The sequence below is a fragment of the Chaetomium fimeti genome (assembly GCF_033439085.1).
Source record: "Chaetomium fimeti strain CBS 168.71 chromosome Unknown B0H64scaffold_9, whole genome shotgun sequence".
NCBI lineage: Eukaryota > Fungi > Ascomycota > Sordariomycetes > Sordariales > Chaetomiaceae > Chaetomium > Chaetomium fimeti.
The window spans coordinates 12,255-30,788 of NW_026944337.1; the positions used below are offsets into that span (position 1 = coordinate 12,255).

The window sequence follows — 18,534 nt, forward strand, 5'->3', positions numbered from 1 at the left end:
TCGGTGACGATCATTACCTGCCCGTTAACCACAAACAAGTTACGGATCAGCTGCTATGAGTGGCAGTGCCGCAGCGTTGCAACCTCGGGTCCTCGACCGGGCAGCCCTCCCTATGTATGGACGAGCACCATCAGCACCCCGGAACACCCTGAGCTGTCGAAGCCAGCGCTTAGTTGCCTCTCGCTTAAAGACCTGCCTCCTCGGATTCTAGATCGATGTTCCCAGCTGCCTCATTACCGTCGACGGTCCTGGCTCAAGCCATTTGTTCTTCGGGTTAGTGGCGAATGACTGTCCGGCCCCGAGTCGCACCATGCTGTCGATGATCCGCCCTAGCTTAATCCTCGACCTTATCTTCTCCTACGGCCCCCTGAGCAGTGGAACGAGCAGCTTCTGTGCCTCGACGACCTGTTCCCGGAGCGCCCGTGTGAAATCCTGGACTATAATGTGCTCGCTGTTGTGGAAGAGCGACTCGCCGTCCTCGGCCTAACGCACCGACGGCTGCCCACCCATCCGCAACCGCCAACCCTTTCCGAGCGCCATCCATCCGATGATGGTGCTGGCGACGGTGTGTGTGCCTACGCACATCCAAGCGGTGTGCTGATCCCGGGATGCGAGCACCGCCTCGATCGCAACCTCGTCCTGATCCCGCGGCTCGTCCTCGAATGCGGCCTCCAAGAAGAACAGCCGTGACCACCACATGATGGCCGCTAACATTCCTGTATATAAGTGCGGCTCGGTATAGCCGAGCGGGCGGGTTCGGATCCCCAGTGCCGCGCAGAACTTTACTAGAGAGTATTAGCGTCTCGATAATATTCCTAGCAACATTATCTCTAACAGAGATTCGCGCTTCACATCCCACCTCTAGAAGGACTTCCTAAAGCTGGTCAGCGTTAAAATCCGCATAAGCACCGCATTCCATCCTCAGACAAACAGACAGACAGAAATCACTAATTAGCTATTGGAATCTTATTATAGTTACCCCATTAGGCTATAGCAATGGCTGACCTCCCCCCCCCCTTTGCCGTCTTCACGCTTTTCCACTCCATAAAGGCGGCACCAATGACGGTTAAGCACGACATAATCAGCGCGACTCGGAAGGTGTCCTGCAACGCCTCATTATACGCCCCAATGATGGCACCGAGGTATTCTTCAGGTACGAGTTCTCGGAAGGCAAGGGCACCCGCACGGGACACAGCGAGAGCGTTAACCCTAGGGAGGTCGAGCTCGGAAATGTAGCGTAGGAGCCCTTCGTTAAGCACATTGTTTCCCGCACTGAGAAGCACGGCCGGGCCGAAGTTCTGGAAGAAGATGGTAATGGCGAGGCCGGTTGGGACATCGTTTAGAGGGAGCACTGTCTGGGCGGCGATCTGCGGCAGCTGGTAGGCACAGCCGACTCCGAAGCCGTATAAGATCTGGTAGCCGATCCATTGACCTATAGTAGTATCGACAGCTAGTGTCGTGATGAGACCCGCCGCGACGCAGATACAGACAATACAGGCATAGACAAAGGGTATGTAGAAGCCGAATGTGCTGACCAGGCCGCCGACTAGGATGAGGCCCAGTACGTTGGAGAGAATGAGGGGGATGCTGGCGATGCCCGAGTCGAGCGCTGTCCTGCCCGTTACAGCTTGGAAATAGATAGGGAGAAAGTAGATTAGAATGAAGAAGCCAGAAGACAGACAGAAGGTGAAAAGACTAGAGGACCAAATCGTCCGCTGAAGCCCGACACGGGGGGGGACTAAGACATATTAGCAATACTAAGGGGGCACAGCTGAAACGGAAGGCTTACTAGTCGCATTCTCCCCAAGCCACCACTGGACAATAACGAAGCTGATGAGTGCGAGGGGGAACACTACAAATAGTGCAATTATTCGTCCACTACCCCAAGACTCGCCCGCACTACCATACTAGCGAGGGGTAAGCTGCTGATAACGATTATACGGAATCATCGTGTCCACGTACCTCCAAAGCGATGAGACAACACGTGATAGCGCCCACGAACAGGGAGAGACCGAGAGGGTCAAGGCTCCATAGGAACCTCCCGGCGCTTTGTATCCTTAGAGGATTGCCGCCAGCATTTAGACGTAGGAAATAGAGAAGAACCACCGCCGTCACAGCGCTACAAGGTTACACGAATGGTCAGTCAGTCATCGCGCCTATAAACTATCAAAAGGGACGTAGGAGGGCGCTCACCCAATTGGAAGATTAATGTAAAAGCACCACCTCCAGGTTACGTGATCGGTGAATGCACCTCCAAGCTAACGCACTCTGCTTTAGCCTCCGCTCAAACGGTACGAGCTCTTCGTACAGGGAAGTGCACTTACGAGGGGCCCCACAACGGAAGCAATGCCAAACATGCCACCAACGATGCTGGTGTAGATCGGCCTCTTCTCTATGGGTGTGGAGTGTGCGATAATGACCAGCGAGCCGCTGAAGACACCCGCGGATCCTACACCAGCGATGGCTCGCTAATCCTACAAATGTTAGCCTCTCATACCTCTGTTAGTCCGGAGTGGAACTACCGAGGAAAGCCGTCTGTTAAGATGGTGGAACCTACGCCTATGATCAATGCCATCGAGGTCGGTGCAGCACCACAGATGACAGAGCCGACCTCGAAAGTTAACAAGGCCACGAGGAAAACCCATTTCGGGTTGAAGACCTTATAGAGCTTGCCAAAGGGGAGTTGAAATGCTGCATCCTAGAGTATCAGCAGCGGCTCGACTTGGGAGGGGTTCCCGTTCGTCCTGGGCCATAGCATTGCTTACAGCATGTTGTGAGAAGGTAGGCTGCGGACGTGCTGTCGTCAGCACTGCCATCCAGGGCGGATTATAATCGTAGAGGTAGGGACAGTTTGGAACTCACAAGACCCATACCATCCCACATCTGTGAGACTGTGAAACTCGTCCGTAATTCGAGGGATGGCGGTTGCGATGATAGTGTTATCCAAGGCGACGCACAGGGTGGCGATGCACAGGGCGAATATGCAGAGGGAGAGAGCGAGGCCGGATAGGTGCGAAGACTGGGCGCCGATATTGTCTGTGGACTCGGAGGGTACTCCTACCGGCGCCTTCTCTTCCACCGGCTCGGAAGACTCTCCACCAGAGCGGGAGGCGGGCTCGTTTTCCGACATGTTGAGGTTAATTTGGGACCGGCGGGGTCCGCTGTGAATGTTGTCTGTGTTAAAGGAAAATGGACTGATCGGGAGCGGTGAGAGAACTCTAGGCAGAAGAGAAGCCGGATCGAGATCTATAATCTTGGAATCTCGACGCGTATCCGGGTCAGATCTTAGCATTCCTCGCTTGGTAATCAGGAGAATAAACGCATTCCCCCGACAACTTGACCGTTCGTAAGCAATCAAACGACCCTTCGCTCAAGATCGAGCTGCCGGGACAGCAGCGTGGTCCTCCGAACATGCAGCCCCTACCTTATTCTCGTTCGATGTTCTCGTGTCGTTCGGGGACCGAAGGTCGGCCCCTATTGGCTGGGGTTCAAAAACAACATCCCATTGGCCGGGGGCCAAAAGGGAGATCGTACCACCTCCCTGTCCACCACCAGCGGACAGCGGACATGCCTGGACTAATTGATGGATACTAATTCCGTCTTAGAATAAGGCGAGCATGGAAAATCCCCCTAGTTAGGCGTCTTGGTCCACAAGCGGATACAGGATCGATGCGGCAGCCTGCCAAGCCTTATACAAACGCACTTCATGACATCCATCGACGGGGCGCCCCGAACGGGAGTCCCGAACGGGAGTCCCGGGACCGGGAATTTGGCAAGACGGCAGAGACATATCCCGAGCTAACCACATCCACGATACCCAGCAGCACACCAGCCTTTTGTGGTATGAAAAGAGGTTGAATTCGTAACTAAGACTGATAGTATATACTATGTAGAACGGAGAATGGTGAAAAAGGACTAGCCATATAACAAAAGGAAAGTCTTAGGGACCATGACCTTGGTTAAAGGTCGATGCCATCATTTAGCTCCTTGATTGCGGACCGCAATATCCTGACCGTGCTGGAATGATCGGCCCGAAGCCATGCGCTTAGACTTGAGCGGAGACCATCCGCATTATCCCCGGCAGACTGCGAGGCGAAGAGGCCGATCAAACTGCCTGCCCTCTTGAGCTCGTTGCCGATCAGCAGATTTTTGAAGGCGAACTGCACACAGGGGTCCTCTATGCTGAATCTTCCCAGCGAAAAGGGCAACTGTGCGACTTCGTCGGAAATCCCCCTCGTACCTATCTCCGCGTTACTGGTGTTGATGGTGGTGCCGGATGCCGGTGTCGAGTAAGAAGACGCCGGCGAGCTACCGGCGGCTGCTGTTTGAGCTGTTTCTGCTGCTGGACCACGTCGGACGGTGTGAGCGGACCCGGCCGCCTGTTGGTACAGGCCCAATATTCGGGAGATGATAGATGAGTGAAGCATAATCAGGTATGGCGGCTTGACGCAGGAACATTTGAGAAGACTCGTGAGGCGGTCAATGGCATTCCTGTTGGCCTGCAGTACCCGGTCGAGTTGCGCCAAGATAGTATCCGCGTTTTCTTCGGACAGAGACGGAACCGCTGTCAAATCCCTGAAGACTTGAAACGACTTCAGGGGGCAGTCGTGTTCGGTAGAAACCGACGGTGTCGCTAGGGAGAAGCCGTCGCGCTCGTCCGGGGCGAAGGTCGCGGGCACAAACGAAGAAAGATTTGGGCCCAAGTCCAGGTCCCAGTTGTCGAGGAACATTGACGAGGATTGGGGGACGAAGAATGAGGGCTCGAGTGAGTTGTGGTCATCAACACCGTTGGCAATGTCAGGCTGTATTGGAATGTCGGTCATCATTAAATCTGAAGGTTGGATGCTCGACGGTGGTCCAAGGCAATCCGACGGTCTAGGGCGTAAGAAGCTTGTGTCGCGAGCGTTCGGGGCATCGTTTGTAGGTGTTGTCATAGCGGTGAGTGTTGTTATGGCGGTGGGCGGACGCTTCGTGTACGCTAGACGTTTCCGCGGCGGCTTTCCGGACTTGCGCGTAACTCCGTAGACACAATCCAAGCCCATACCAGCGCAGCGATGGCATTGAGGCTGTCCGCGATTACATTTCACCTTGGCGGTCCCGCAAGGATTGCAAGAAGATCGCAGGCGCTCGGTTAGAAGTGGTAGTGTGTCCTGTTGTTGGTTGGTCATGATGAAAGGTGTGGCCTCGACAGGTCAATATTGGATCGGCCGCGGGCGTCGGTTTTACGTAGGAGGTGCCAGCCGTTGGGTGGGCGTCAATGACCGAAGCCGCTCAACTTCATGCAGCCACCCCGCGCTCCCTTATGTCATCTCCGCTCCTTGCTAATCTTGTAAACCTTATTAATCCGAGGAACCCAACAAGCAACGGCTACACTAACTCCCTTTAACTTTAAGGCTACCTAGCCCCAAATCCTAGCTCCAACCTTAAAGAATTTTGGACTTCGAACTGTCATTTTAGGAACAGCCATTTTCTACGCAGGGGCTTTTGCACGTATGTGCAAACAATCCATGTATACCAAGCAGTCACACCTAAGCCCGCTCTTACACCGCATCGCGTAACTTACAGAGATAACAAATTCCGCATCTAATGTCCAAAGTGGAGGGCCAGACTAATGGATTACGAGATACAAGTAATCTCATAGCTCACGTTTACTTTATTACCATATCCTAAGTGTAGTAGGAACAAACTAACATAATGTAACACACTGCGATCCCTCTTAAGCATCATTAACCTCCTCGCTGTTTTCTCCCCTTCGTTCCGGGAGCCACTTAGCAATCACGCCCAAGATAGAAGCAAGGGGTATTAGCCCTATCCAGATCAATTGCCCATCCAGTAGTCGACTCCTCACCCCAACCGCGTACGCCGCCGACACTGCACCAGGTGCGATTGCGCGCACAGCGCTAGCAGCGGTTAGAGCCATAGCGTTGAGAGTGCTGAGGACCTGGGGACTGGGCGTAGCTTCATTGAGGGCGAGCTGGGCTGCTGTAAAGGACATCGCTACACCCGGTCCGACGAGCGACTCGATCGCGCAGGCAACCCAGAACCACGCCATTACCACACTGTTGCCCTCACCTCGTCGGAGCATCTGGTTGAGGAGGATATACCCGGCGAAGGTCAGCGGGTAAGCGATTCCGCACGCGCGAAGGACGCCCTTTGCACCGTAACGGCGGTGAAGTGGGGGGAAGGCCAGGAGGAGCCAGAGAGCTTGACTAGCGGCTTCGGCGGCCATGATGAGGGAGATCAGGGAAGGACCGAAGCCGAGACCACCCAGGTCTACGGGGGTGTAGAGGAGGATAGGGAGGATGGCGGTGAAGGCGTAGGCAAGGAGCATGACGTGCCCGTAGAGAGAGAGGACGAGCATGACGCCCGGCGCTTGGACGATCTCTGAGACAGACATTACCGGTGCTGGTTGCTGTTGGCTAGGAGAGCTATCCTGCCGACCTTCCTCCTGGGGCAGTGTTTCTTTGAGAAAGAGAGCGACGGTGAGCGCCCCCGTGAGGCTGATAACCCCAGTAGCAATGCCCGGAAGCGCATATGGGTGCCGCTCAAAGAATTCCATGCCACCAAACAGAGCTGGGTATTGGGTAGCAGGGCTGGCGAGCGCACCACCCACAACCGGCCCCAGGAAGATGCCGAGATTGCCCCCGATAGAGAACCACCCAAAGGCCTTGGCTTGAGTTTTGGGAGTGCTGTTTTCAGCAATCATGGTCCGGATGATGAGGTCCGACCCGGAGAACATGCCGGCGAGGCATCGGAAGAAGATCATCTCCGGGATGGTCGTAGCCAAGCAGAACAAGACAGGCCCAATCGCCAGCCCCACGAGACTACATAGAAGAACGGGCTTCCGGCCGATTTGGTCTGCCAGGCGGCCCCAGAATATGAGCACGACCATTTGCGTGGCCGAAAAGAGCGACTCGATGAGGCCGCTGTAAAAACCGACATCGGACTCGGGGAGCTGCCCGTTCTTCTGAACCATCTGCGCGATGAAGGGGAATATTGAAAAAAAGGCTATCGGCTCCATCATGCGTGCAAAGCACAGCAAGAGGATCTGCCCCTTTGGAAGGGGCTTCTCTGGGCAGCAGAGGTCGTCCTCAGCCCGAGGTGTAGGGTTCGTGTGTTTTCCGAGGGAGGACCCCTTGGGATGGAGAAGGGGGGTCTCTTCCGACGTTCCGTCACATGGTTCTGAGGACGACCAAGAAAACGGTGCTGGTGACGAAGACATCGCGGTGGCAGTAAGGTGGCAGCCCAGGAACGGTGCACGAGATGCTTTGGAGTTTGGACAGCGTCCGCAATGAGTGTGATGAGACAATGGACGCACATGCGTGCTGAGAAGGCAATGCTGAGGGGAACTGCTACGAACTGTGCAAAGCGGCCCAGTCACGGTGCCGACATGACATGCACACCCACTTGTTTTCTCTCTATTCTTTTTTCCTTCAACATGGTCCACGCTAACAGTGTGCCGTCTGTTGTCCCACGCTGGAAGCGATCACCCGCAGGCCATCGTGTCGGCCGCACTGTGTTCCATCCGGTGGGGCATCCCATCGGATGCCAAGTGTGGTTTGGCCTTGGTATCCCGATGTCACAACGATCCGCAGATGTGAGGTCTCGGATGGCCCAACCAAGCTGCAAGGCGTCCGTCGGCAGGGGTCTGAAAACATCGCGAGTGCGCCAGCTGAATTACCACAGTAGCCGCAGATGATCGGAATTTTTGGACGTCGATGACAGCCTCTTTCGGCTAAAGGACGTAGCTGAGAACTCCACGATTGAGTACCTATTCTCGCTTGCCTATGTCGGGAGGAAAGCTCGAATCACATCCATCACGAACACATCCAAAACATGCAGCTGCATGTTCGGCGATCATTGGACCGCCGCGATCACCACATGCATGATCGATGATGGATGCAACTACACCCGGCGTGCCGCTCCAAGCACCTCGGTTAGGGTGGTGGTCTGTTTGTGTCTTCATACTCAGCCAAGATCTTCTTTAGCGTTCCCAGCCATCCGTCCGAGTACTTTGGGTAAGCCACCCAGAAATACTCCTGAGCTCACAGGCTCGCATTCACTTTGCTGTTCCCCTTCCCGATCGCTATCTCATTCCTACTCTGACTTTCGACGCCATGAAATCCACAACGACACAGCAGCTGCAGCAGATACACGCAATCCTCGGCCCTGCTGGCCATGGACTCGCGGAATCCACTGCAATGGCTACCTATCGCCAGGAGCAGGACATGCACGAGTCTTGCCTGCTGAAGATGTGCCACGCCGAAGTATGGCACAAGGGTTCCTTCGCGAACGGCTGTCCTAGACCCATCCTCATCACCGAGCACCATCAGCGCCAGCTGGAGGAACTGCATGAAGCATTGACTTTGGCCATCACGGATGTTGTTCAGCGTTGGTGGACTGATGACTCCGCTCGCTTTCCCCAGCGGATGCCGCTGCCCAAAGAGGAGGAGGAACTGCTCCAGGCAAGTCCCCTGCTCCATGTGCCTTGTCGCTTCTGTCGCACTAACGCAATCGTTAGTGGATGGACCAGCAAGTTCCCCATGGCCTCCCCGAGTTCCGCGATGTTCTAGGGTCATGGAGACCAGATTTCCTGGTCGCGGAAGGCGTGGAAGGAGGGCTGTACCCATCTGCAGAGACCTTCTGTCTCACAGAGATCAATGCCCGCTTCTCCTTCAACGGGTTTATGCATGAAGCATATGGGCAGCAGGCCCTTCTTAACCTTGGGGTTGAGGACCGTGGCCTCTATGGCGCGACAGATCCAGCCAAGGTACGACCAACTCCCGACTTCACGCAGACTGAGCCGGTTTACTGATACGGAAATAGATCGTTGGCGGATTATACAGTTTGTTTCGTCTCGATAGACCCCTACACCTCTTGAAAAGCGAGGAGCGCGGCATCGACATCCACATGTTTGTCGACTTCTACCGCCGTCATCTCGGGCTTGAGCCGCGGGTCATCGCTCCAGAGGACCTCCGCCTCGTCCCTGATGACCAGGATCCACTCGGTTACAAACTCTGCTGTCTCGCCCAATCCCCAAAACACCCACGCAACGCCCTAGGACAAACCAGTTTCATGTCTGTCAACGGAGAAATGGTCGAGGAAGTCCACCAGGTCGGTCTGGAACTGCACCAACGGGAGCTTCTCGCCCTGCCAAGGGAAACCCTGCGTGCCATCAGCCTTCGGTGCTTTAATGACCTCCGGACCATCTTTCTTGTCCACGACAAGAGGATGCTCGGGATTGTGACAGAAGAGCTCGGTTCTCTCGTTGGTCGGTCAGTGCTTAGCGAGGCTCAGGCTGATATTCTCCGCCACGGCATCGCTGAGACGTTTCTCCCGGGGTCCGCCAAAGTTAAGGAATTGCTACTTGCGTTCCATGGAATTCCCAGAGCTCCGAAACGATTACCTCCTGAAGCCAATCCGGGGTGGTAAAGGGGCTGGCATTATATTTGGGGATGAAGTGAGTGCCTCCGAGTGGACGTCACACCTGGAGAAACTTGAAAGCGCCGACCTCGTTCCCGGGCGTGGAGCCTGGGTTGTTCAGCGCCAGGTGAAGCAGCGGTTGTATGATGTTGTTCTTGGGACCTCTGGGGAGCGCGTTCGTTACCCTCTTGTAGGGACCTACCACGTGGCTCATGGTAAACTCCTCGGCCTCGGGACCTGGAGGAGTAGCCCTGGCCGAATCTGTGCCGTGAGCAACGGGGGTTCGTGGCTCTGTTCTGTCATGGAAAATTGATGCAAGTAGCAGTGTGGGTGAGGGGGCTTGTCCCCTCCATTGTAATGTCACTTTGGAGAAGTTAATTTGGAAACATGTTCGCACGTACACGTTATGGCTTCTTGCAAATCAGTTTCAGCAATTCGAGTGGGATCACCCCCTATCAAGGTATCCATTACAAGCGTTTTTCAGGCTCCAAAATTTCTAAGAGAATCAACCAAGATTTATTTCAAATCTCATACGCAAAGTCCGTCCTGTTTGTCCCCGCACGCTCCGGTCACCAAGTCTCGCCATTGTCTACCCAGCTGGAGACGCGGGACTCCTGCTACGTCATAAAGCACACAAACACCTTCGGGCCTCTGAGAAGGAACTGTGCAGAAAAGTTCGTTGAAGGCTGGAGGGACCCCTGTCCGTGGGCGTGGTGGCCCCGGTAGAGGTGTGTATATATAACAAACGAGAGCCGTCGATCTCCGCCCACTAATGTGCGCTCGGGTTCCCCAAGTGTCAAAATGGTCCACATCCACCCGGCCCCGGGCCCCGGCCCGCATCCGTCGTACATACATGAAACTCAAATCCGCCAGCCACTAGGAGCCGCACGATGCTCCTACCACTTCCGTCGGTGTGCAGATTTGCGTAACCCCACGCTATGCCCGCCTTTCCCACCACATTACACATGCCAATCCCGGGGCCAGAGCAGCTGAAGCTGCGAGATGCGAATCGAGCGTGTCTCGCTCTCGATCTGGTCCGTCCCCGGGCTGCAATCTGCAACCCATCTTCCTGTTACCAAGGACACGGACCCGCCGGCTGCTCCTACACTACCCCCTTTCGTCGGTCTGCAGATCCATTCTGTGCAAGACCCTGGCCATGCTGCTTTTCCCATCCACATCCAAGTGCGGGGCAGCTGAAGCCGTGATGACCTCTCGGTAAAACAAACGAACGGGACCCAGAGGAGATGAGCTCATCGTTCCCGCCACTGGTACTTTGGATCACATCGGATCTGCAACTGGATGGCGCCAAGTCGCTTCAGCTGTCCTCCCTCTGTGGATCGGCAGGACACCTCGGCGACGCTTTTCTGCGCGAGAAATCCTCGGTCTTGCTTGGCAATGCCGCCCGCGCTGCCCGGCAGTGAATGTATTCTTTTAGCCTCGAAGGTTGGATTTATTTGCAAGTTCTCTGCGTCACCCGGTGTTGGTAACCCTCCTAGCCTCCAGCCAGCGCCTGCGTATCTCCCTCACTATGCAATCCCTCCTGCGTCCCTTAACACAATCCAGGGCGAGTGCCCTTCCTACCCGTAAGTGCTTCTTGCCGTTTTGGGAATTCTCTGCCGGAATGCCCACATACTGAATTCAGCCTCTGTGTAGGAGCTTTAGCACTGGTTCCACACCTCAGCGTGCCGGGACTGGATTCTCTGCGCCATCCGCACCACATCCAGGAAGTCCAACAGCTCCTCCGGAAACAAGGTCTTCTGAAACTCAACCTGGGATTCCCGGACGACGAGAGCAGGTACCTGCACGGCCTGATCGTGGGGCTGGCCAAATTCCACGGTCACGGCCTGCCCGTGGATCACAGTGCCTCGCAGGGATGGTTCTGGGACATCCGGCCGAGCGCGACCCAATTCCAGAGTAACGGAGCCCAGGCGCGGTCCGAGACGATGGAGGAGTTTCCCTGGCATACGGACTGCAGCTACGAGGCGAACCCGCCGCGTTATTTCGCGCTGCAAGTCCTCCAGCCGGATCGGCGCGGCGGCGGCGTGTTCTCCGCGCTTGGGGTTGACAACATCCTCCACCACCTGTCACCTTCCTCCCGCGCCGCGCTCTGCCGCCCGGATTACCGCATCACGGTCCCCCCAGAGTTTGTGCGGTCTAGCGGCAAGCGCCATATCGTCGGCAGTATACTCGCCATGGCCGACGACGACAACCACGGTGGGCCCGCCACCGCCATGATGAGGTTCCGGGAAGATATTATCACCCCATTGAGCCATGCGGCCGTGTCGGCGGTGGAGGAGCTCAAGCAGGTGCTTATGAGCACGGGGGCAGAGAGAGATACGTTACATCTCACCGCGGAAGATATGCCCCGGGGTTCCGTCTTGTTGTTGGATAACCGGCGCTGGCTCCATGCGAGAAACGAGGTGAGGGATCCGGAGCGCCACCTACGCCGAGTGAGGTGGGATGCTACGTCGTTTCCTTAAACTGGATTTCGCAAAAGGGGGGAGTCATTAATTAGCGTGTTGGTACTTAATTAAAAGTTCGAGCTCATTGCCTTCGGCCAACTATTTTTAACCGTCCGTCGTTGCTCTATGCCGTTTCCTTGTTTGGTTCTAAAAGCTTGCACCTTTTAAGCTTCGTTCAAATAACTATATTAAGATATTGAAATACACACTCGAGTGTTGAGGACATTCTAGCAAAGTGTTGCCACAGGTCGTCTACTCAAACATACCAAGTCGCTTCGCCATGTCTACCTATACAGTGATGCTGTGATACGTAGGGTAACTCTACTTGACATCGGTCCACCACGTTTCAGCGACGGTGTCTTGAAACTATCCCACATTGGAGTGGACGAAATGCATTTTTCTCTATCAACGACAACCCCGCGGCGGTTCTATCTACAAACAACAACCACCTATAGAGGTACCTCCGCCTAAGTCTCCTTCCTCGAAAGCATCCTGTGGTTCACGTAAAAAATCTCGTACGTGTTAGGAAATCCATTGAAGGATGTCGCCGACGCCGCAGAGTATGCTGCATCTGGATGTTAGGCTACCTAGGGACGAATAAAGGGCACCTGGACTTGACACTTACATCCCATGTTTTCGTACTTCAACCAATCTCCGACCAAGGCCTCGGAATGCAGCGTCGCGCGGTCAGTAATACAGTCAACGCTGTCGCACGTCGGGCCCCAGACAGAATAACAATGCTTCCCTTGGCCCCTCGGGACACCATGACCTTTGTCCACGGAAATTAGCGTCGGCACGAACGCCTCGTCTTCCGTCACCTTGTTCATGAAGCACCCATAGATTCCGTCGTTCTGGTACAACATGCCGACCTGGGAAAAGCCGGCGCCACTGCTGTGGTTACGTCGGGAGATGACCTTGGAAGCAAGCGTGTAGTAGCTGCGGGCGTAGAACCGGCCAGGTTCGGCGATGATGCGGACGTGCCTACTTGGAAACTCCTCCTCGACAGCGACGCGCAGAGTGGGCGCCATCAAGTCAAAGTTGGAGTCTTGGAAGCCGCCTCCGACATCTAGGATAGTCATATCGAAGCCCATATCCCTCCCTTGATCAAAGGCTCGTCGGGCGTCTCTGACTGCTATCGGAAAAGCGTTTGGTTCCGATGCCGCAGAGCCTACCGGGTGAACGTCAGACTTGGGAGGCAGAAGACGAGAGGTGAGTGGACAGACCAATGTGAAAGCTAATGCCCACCACCTTCAGGCCAAGGGCACGAGCTTTCGACAGTAGTGAATGGGTGGCGAGCGGCGCAGCTCCAAACTTCTTGCCCAAGCTGACCCGTGCGGTATCATCCTGGGCGTAGATTCGGAGCAGCAGGCGCATAGAAGGGCTGACGTTCTTGATCTTGTCCAGCTCATCCGAGTTATCAAATGTAGCCAACGTGACACCACGACTGGAAGCCATTTGCAGTGTCGAAACGGCCTTGCAGGGATGGCTAAAGATGATGCGCGACGGGTCGACCCCTAGGCCAAGCACCAGCTGGATCTCGGACAGGGAGGCACAGTCGAATCCGAGTCCCAGGTCAGCTAAGAACCGGAGGAGATGGACGTCCGGATTGCATTTCACGGCTTCGAGAGAAAGTTAGCATGTTGTTTCGTGGTTGCGTCGACCGTATACTGACCGTAGAAAGGTTGAATCCGAGGAAGGAATTGCATCCACTGGTGGTGCTGTCGTCGGAGTTTGGTGCCGTCCGCCACAATGAACGGCAGGTCCGCCTGGGGCGCAAAGGGTGTCTCTTCGAGCTCCGCAATCCGTCTCCGGATCAGGTTGTCGACCTGCCTATCTGCAGACATTTCCGTAGTGGCCATCTTATGTAGGACGTTTACGCGGTACGTCACAACTGGCACAGCATCCTTTTGCCCGCAACGGCTCTATTTCCAGGCCGGTCCGGTCAGAATTTATATAAAACTGGCCGAGTCACTGCATTAGACACCCTCCATTCCGCCACGTTTGACCGCCTTGCCGTATCGATGACCAGTGGTGATTGACACTCTTCTTTCGCATAACTAGTTAGGCGAGAGCAAAGGTGTCGGACGTCCAAGGGGCGAAGCACCCTGTCGAGGACGGTGAGACTCGGCGCGCCGATCGATCCGTCCCGTCGCGCCGTGGCGGCCCGGGCTGAGCTGAATCGGCGCCAAAAAGGCTTAGGTGCATTAGCGTCAATCCCGACACTTGTTGATCCATGTCTCTGATGTTCAGCTGAATTCAACTTGTGCGCTCCACACAGTTTGGGTGAAACTGTGTTGCGTGTTCCCATGGTGCTCGGCCATCACTTACCCGAACTGATCAACTGAATGCAATGCACCGCGTGTGATGTCGGAGCCTCGGAGGACAAGTGACGGCCATAAGTAGGTACGAAGTACGGCTCAAGTCACTTTGCAAACCTTTCCACAAGTGTTACACCCCCAGCCACATCAGCGCATCTGTTCAGAAAAATGAACTCCAAAGTGTTCTCCTTACATGAGGTCCTTGCCGTCGCGAGGATCCACCCCTTCTATTCTGCCCAGATCCAGTACCCCCCCGACTCTAAGGCAATCCAGAATGCCTTGGACGCGGCGGCAAGTGACCAGGCAGCGCCGGATTTTCGTCTCTTCCCCCTCACCACAAAGAAACAACTGTAAGCCAGTTTTATAAAAATTTGTTGCCTGGGGAGCGGTTCCAGTTCATGTCCCCATTATCCTCTCTTTCGCTAACTCGCTCGGGGGATCAGGTACAAGGCCATCGAGCGGCTAACGGCCGACACGAGCCCCGAGAATACCTACCGCCATAGCTCCTACCTCAGCATCACTGGCGGCGGATCTGGCGGTCTTCCGATGTTGTTCGCGACGGACGCATTTGAAAATCGCGTGCAGCGGGCCCGCATGGGTGAGTTCATCCGAACATGTGGTCTTGTTGGGCCTGGCGACTGGGTCCTGACTACCCACACCTCCGGGCACTTTTACCGGTACGTCCGTCCTGCTACCCTATATAGAAATGAGTACTGCAACTGAAACAACCGATGATCCTAGATCGCTTGACCTCACCCTGGAGATACTGGAGAATGCGGGTGCGAGCGTTCTGTCTGCCGGAAACGTTATGGAGCTGGCCGAGGTGACCGCCGCCCTGGCGCACTACCGCGGCAACGTCTTATCTGGCGACGGCAGTCAAGTCATCAGGGCCATCCACCACATCGCGACGCTCCCGGCGGAAGAGCGCAAGCTAATCAAGATAGATAAGATCATCTATACATCCGAGCCCCTCACCCCCGCTCAAAGAGCGTATGTCACCCACGTCCTCGGACCAGTGAAGATATATTCTCTTCTAGGAAGCTCGGAGGCAGGGCCGTGGGCGCTCAGCTGCCCTGATCTCACAGGAGACGGGCCCCCGGAAGTTCCGGGGGCCGCCGATTTCGTGTTTGACACGCGCACGATGCGGATCGAGATTCTCGACCCGTCCGCTCTTGACGGGGGTGACGACAGCGCCGGGGAAGGAGGCGAGTCCCTCCCAGACGGATCGCCGGGCATCATCGTCCAAACGTCCCTACAGCGCCTGAAGAACCCCCTCGTGCGCTACGTGAGCGGCGACATCGGGTCTCTGCACCCGCTACCAGAGCTCGCTACCACCTCCGGCGTGATACCCCTGAGTGAACTCGAACACTTCCGGGTCCTCCGCCTACGCGGCCGCGACGGCCGCTTTAGCTTCAAGTGGTACGGGATGTATTTCGAGTTTGACAAGCTGGCGGCCTTTATGCAGGCCGAGGAGCGCGGAATTTTGCAGTGGCAGGTTGTCTTGGCCAGTTCGGAATCGTCACCGGAGTTGACCCTTGAAGTCCGGGTTCTTGTTCCCTCTTCTAACGTTGGTGATGCCGTTGCCGCCAAGTCCGAGCTTGTCAAGGCAATCGAGGATTATTTTGTTGTGTTCCCAGAAAATACCCACCTCTTTCTAATCAAGTTCGTCAAGGACTTGACCGAGTTTGAGAGGAGTAGCACTGGTGGGAAGGTATTGCATTTCATAGATAGAGCGCACTAACAATCTGAATCGTGGTACCATTGGAACTGGCTGCTGCGCGCTTCTTATATTTCATTATCTCACTCGTGTTCCCCGTTTCAACCTTATTTTTTCAGTTTCTAAACCATATTATTTTGTCACAAAACCCACCAAGACATGCATGTTTTGCAATCCACAAGTGGACATACTTTTTCTCGGGAATATCGCGCTCTTGCGCGCCTCACTGCCCGCCAATCCGGGTGAGCTGCTTGGGTGAGCTGGGTGAGCTGGGGTGACGGCGGGGGTGAGCGCTCGCCGCTTTTGGCTCACCCACTCGGGACCTCCCGCCCGAGCCCCATCGCGGCGTTGCATTTGCGCATGATACCTACCTAGGTAGTCAGGCTAGTTCAGAACAAGAAAAGATGAAGTTGGTCCCGAATTAGATACAAGGTTTCTCAAGTTCCCCGAGGCGCCTCCGTCCTGGCGCCCTTGAGAACATATGACTTGTTGACCATTTTACGGCAGGCTTGATACCGACCGGTGGCTATCTTGCAGTCCGTTCAATCCACTCCCTACCTACACAGTGCCCTGATGAATCTCTTCGGGCATGTTATCAGTGCCCCAACTAAACAAAAGTAGGCAAGATCCTGCAGCAGCTGATGATATAGCCCATTTCGTCACAGTAGTTCAGACCCCCCTTGCCAAGTTCATCCTGCGCCCAACTGGCCTGTAGTAACACCCGCACAAGGTTGAACGAACGGGAAGAATTGCTATTTTCCGTCCTGGAGATGAGGTCGAGAACCACAGCCCGCTGATCATCGCTCCGAGCCTCGCAGCCCAGGATGAAGACAGGGAACTGTCGGTCGCAGGAGCCCAACCGAGCAAGTATGGTGAAGCCCTTGTCAATGTGCTGCTGTGCCCTGGTCGACTGGCCCCGCAGGCTATCGGACGCCCGGCTGAGGTACACGAGCATAGCTAGTCGGTAGAGTTCCATCACCAATGACGTATCTGCGCTGCCGTCGGCTGTCGCCGGCAGCTCCATGCTCCTGAGCCTCCAGTCGAGGATCTTCAGAAAAGACTTGTACTCACCTTGTTCGGCAGGCGTCATAGATGGGGGATGGCTAGGGACGGCGTCGCAAACTTCCGACAGCAGCTCTATTAGAGCCAGCGGCGGCGATGCTGTTTTTGAGGGCTATGTAACAAATCACATTAGAAAAGGCTTCCCAGTCACCTCGCTGACTTTCGTAGTGGCCATACCTTGGCTCGGGAGCCCCCTATAGTCGGCGAGAGGCCTAATCGGCTGGACGCGCCGGTTGGCGAAGGCGGCAGGTTGCCCGTGGGTTCCCTGTGCCAGTGCTGTAGGCTGAAACGGGCGAGGACATCATGGTAGTAGACCCAGTCCAACAGAGCGGCCAAGTCGCTATCGTGCTGCAGCTCTTCGAGACCAGCGGCCTGTATCATGTCCTTGGCGCTGCGAAGATAACAGCTCCACTCACCCGAACTGCAGGATACTTGGTGGATCTAATAATATAATGATCAGCACGGCAGCACGCCGGCGGCCGGTGATAGTACCGACCTCAAGAGAACACAGCAGCATATTTGTCGCAACATGCTGGATCGCTTCCGCGGTGCTAATGTATTTCCCCGATGTGGCAGTCAATGCTTCGAGGGCCGAGATCTTGAGGTCGATCGCCTGTGGGTTGTCATTATGACGATGAAGCGAGGACAGGGCGAGAAGTGATCGGAACAGGGCCATGGACGACGCCGTGTTGCTGGCCAAGGCGATGCGGATGACGGCGTTCCCCAGCTCAGTAGGATCACGCCCAAAGGTAGCAAGGGATTTCGAAGCGACCAGTTGGACTGAGTTTGTCAGCCAGCGCAGTCAGCGGCGTTTGCCTAGGTAGGTGGACCACTCCGGTAAAATGAACCCACAGTATTGGATCAGATCTTGGTCACCGGCCTGCATGTCCGCCGGATTCCATGCCGCTCGGATGTCCCAGGCTGGCGGAACGCGCACTAGAAGGCGTTAGGAAGGGCCCAAACATTGTCTCGGGCGGCGTTACCAGCGTACCATTGGGTTCCAGGTGGCTGAGGTAATAGTGCATTTCCATATCCTGCTGCGATACCTGAACTATCTGTATGCGCGTGTCGCCGGCATGCGGGTTTCTGCTCGCCGCTTTGGGTACCGAGCCTAACGGCGACTTTCCCACAACAGCGCGTCTGGGATCACCTGCATGAGGCCAGGAGAGTCGAAGACCGGGACCCTGCCGAGACCGGGATTCCCGAAGCAGTGGGCAGAGGTCGACTTCCGGACCGGGAGGCATAGTATCGAGAAAACCATGTTTCACTGCCAATGGATTTTGTTAGCCTTCGACTAGTCCCGACTCCCGGGCGAGAGTCGCCTCTGACGCCTAGTGTCTTACAAAGCATATCCGCGGATTCCAATGTTATGGATGTCGCAGCTGGGCAAATAGTTACGAGCTGGTCGCTGGCTCTGTTGAACGCCGTTCGGGCGGCTGGGCGGAGGCCTATGTGGTTGGTAAGAAGGCGAACGGAGGCCTGGAACACAATGCTGACAAATAAAACTGGAGTTCCCTTGTAAGTTGCCTCGATTTCGATTCTCGGGTTACAC

General features: G+C 55.5%; 7 protein-coding genes across 7 annotated transcripts; 2 read left to right on the forward strand and 5 right to left on the reverse strand.

The window, feature by feature from the left end:
* Nucleotides 1–848: 848 nt before the first annotated feature.
* Nucleotides 849–3,130, reverse strand: B0H64DRAFT_469026 (major facilitator superfamily domain-containing protein; the record flags this gene model as incomplete). Its single annotated transcript, XM_062807782.1, has 8 exons — nucleotides 849–1,738; nucleotides 1,790–1,889; nucleotides 1,963–2,119; nucleotides 2,194–2,258; nucleotides 2,325–2,468; nucleotides 2,558–2,691; nucleotides 2,863–3,036; nucleotides 3,100–3,130. 8 exons carry the CDS (start codon nucleotides 3,128–3,130, stop codon nucleotides 984–986), a joined length of 1,560 nt encoding a protein of 519 aa, XP_062654908.1. The 3' UTR covers nucleotides 849–983.
* A 704-nt stretch (nucleotides 3,131–3,834) lies between these two features.
* Nucleotides 3,835–5,241, reverse strand: B0H64DRAFT_408875 (uncharacterized protein). The gene has a single exon (XM_062804674.1). It carries the CDS (start codon nucleotides 5,166–5,168, stop codon nucleotides 3,960–3,962), a length of 1,209 nt encoding a protein of 402 aa, XP_062654909.1. The 5' UTR covers nucleotides 5,169–5,241; the 3' UTR covers nucleotides 3,835–3,959.
* Nucleotides 5,242–5,646: 405 nt separating this feature from the next.
* Nucleotides 5,647–7,314, reverse strand: B0H64DRAFT_366603 (major facilitator superfamily domain-containing protein). The gene has a single exon (XM_062801913.1). The coding sequence runs from the start codon at nucleotides 7,220–7,222 to the stop codon at nucleotides 5,717–5,719; it is 1,506 nt and encodes a 501-aa protein (XP_062654910.1). The 5' UTR covers nucleotides 7,223–7,314; the 3' UTR covers nucleotides 5,647–5,716.
* Nucleotides 7,315–7,952: 638 nt separating this feature from the next.
* On the forward strand, nucleotides 7,953–11,903 carry B0H64DRAFT_427008 (uncharacterized protein; the record flags this gene model as incomplete). The annotated part of the gene is made up of 5 exons (XM_062805757.1): nucleotides 7,953–8,465; nucleotides 8,522–8,770; nucleotides 8,827–9,351; nucleotides 9,392–9,574; nucleotides 11,148–11,903. The coding sequence occupies exons 1-5, from the start codon at nucleotides 8,118–8,120 to the stop codon at nucleotides 11,901–11,903; spliced, it is 2,061 nt and encodes a 686-aa protein (XP_062654911.1). The 5' UTR covers nucleotides 7,953–8,117.
* Nucleotides 11,904–12,352: 449 nt separating this feature from the next.
* On the reverse strand, nucleotides 12,353–13,905 carry B0H64DRAFT_366609 (pyridoxal-dependent decarboxylase; the record flags this gene model as incomplete). Its single annotated transcript, XM_062801914.1, has 4 exons — nucleotides 13,558–13,905; nucleotides 13,109–13,504; nucleotides 12,511–13,053; nucleotides 12,353–12,450 (listed from the first exon to the last, which is right to left on the reverse strand). The coding sequence occupies exons 1-4, from the start codon at nucleotides 13,742–13,744 to the stop codon at nucleotides 12,353–12,355; spliced, it is 1,224 nt and encodes a 407-aa protein (XP_062654912.1). The 5' UTR covers nucleotides 13,745–13,905.
* A 422-nt stretch (nucleotides 13,906–14,327) lies between these two features.
* Nucleotides 14,328–15,944, forward strand: B0H64DRAFT_366614 (uncharacterized protein; the record flags this gene model as incomplete). The annotated part of the gene is made up of 3 exons (XM_062801915.1): nucleotides 14,328–14,553; nucleotides 14,647–14,880; nucleotides 14,945–15,944. Exons 1-3 carry the CDS (start codon nucleotides 14,372–14,374, stop codon nucleotides 15,942–15,944), a joined length of 1,416 nt encoding a protein of 471 aa, XP_062654913.1. The 5' UTR covers nucleotides 14,328–14,371.
* A 380-nt stretch (nucleotides 15,945–16,324) lies between these two features.
* On the reverse strand, nucleotides 16,325–18,433 carry B0H64DRAFT_408887 (fungal-specific transcription factor domain-containing protein). The gene is made up of 6 exons (XM_062804675.1): nucleotides 18,326–18,433; nucleotides 17,974–18,249; nucleotides 17,835–17,918; nucleotides 17,479–17,762; nucleotides 17,160–17,423; nucleotides 16,325–17,094 (listed from the first exon to the last, which is right to left on the reverse strand). The coding sequence occupies exons 1-6, from the start codon at nucleotides 18,330–18,332 to the stop codon at nucleotides 16,528–16,530; spliced, it is 1,482 nt and encodes a 493-aa protein (XP_062654914.1). The 5' UTR covers nucleotides 18,333–18,433; the 3' UTR covers nucleotides 16,325–16,527.
* Nucleotides 18,434–18,534: the final 101 nt, after the last annotated feature.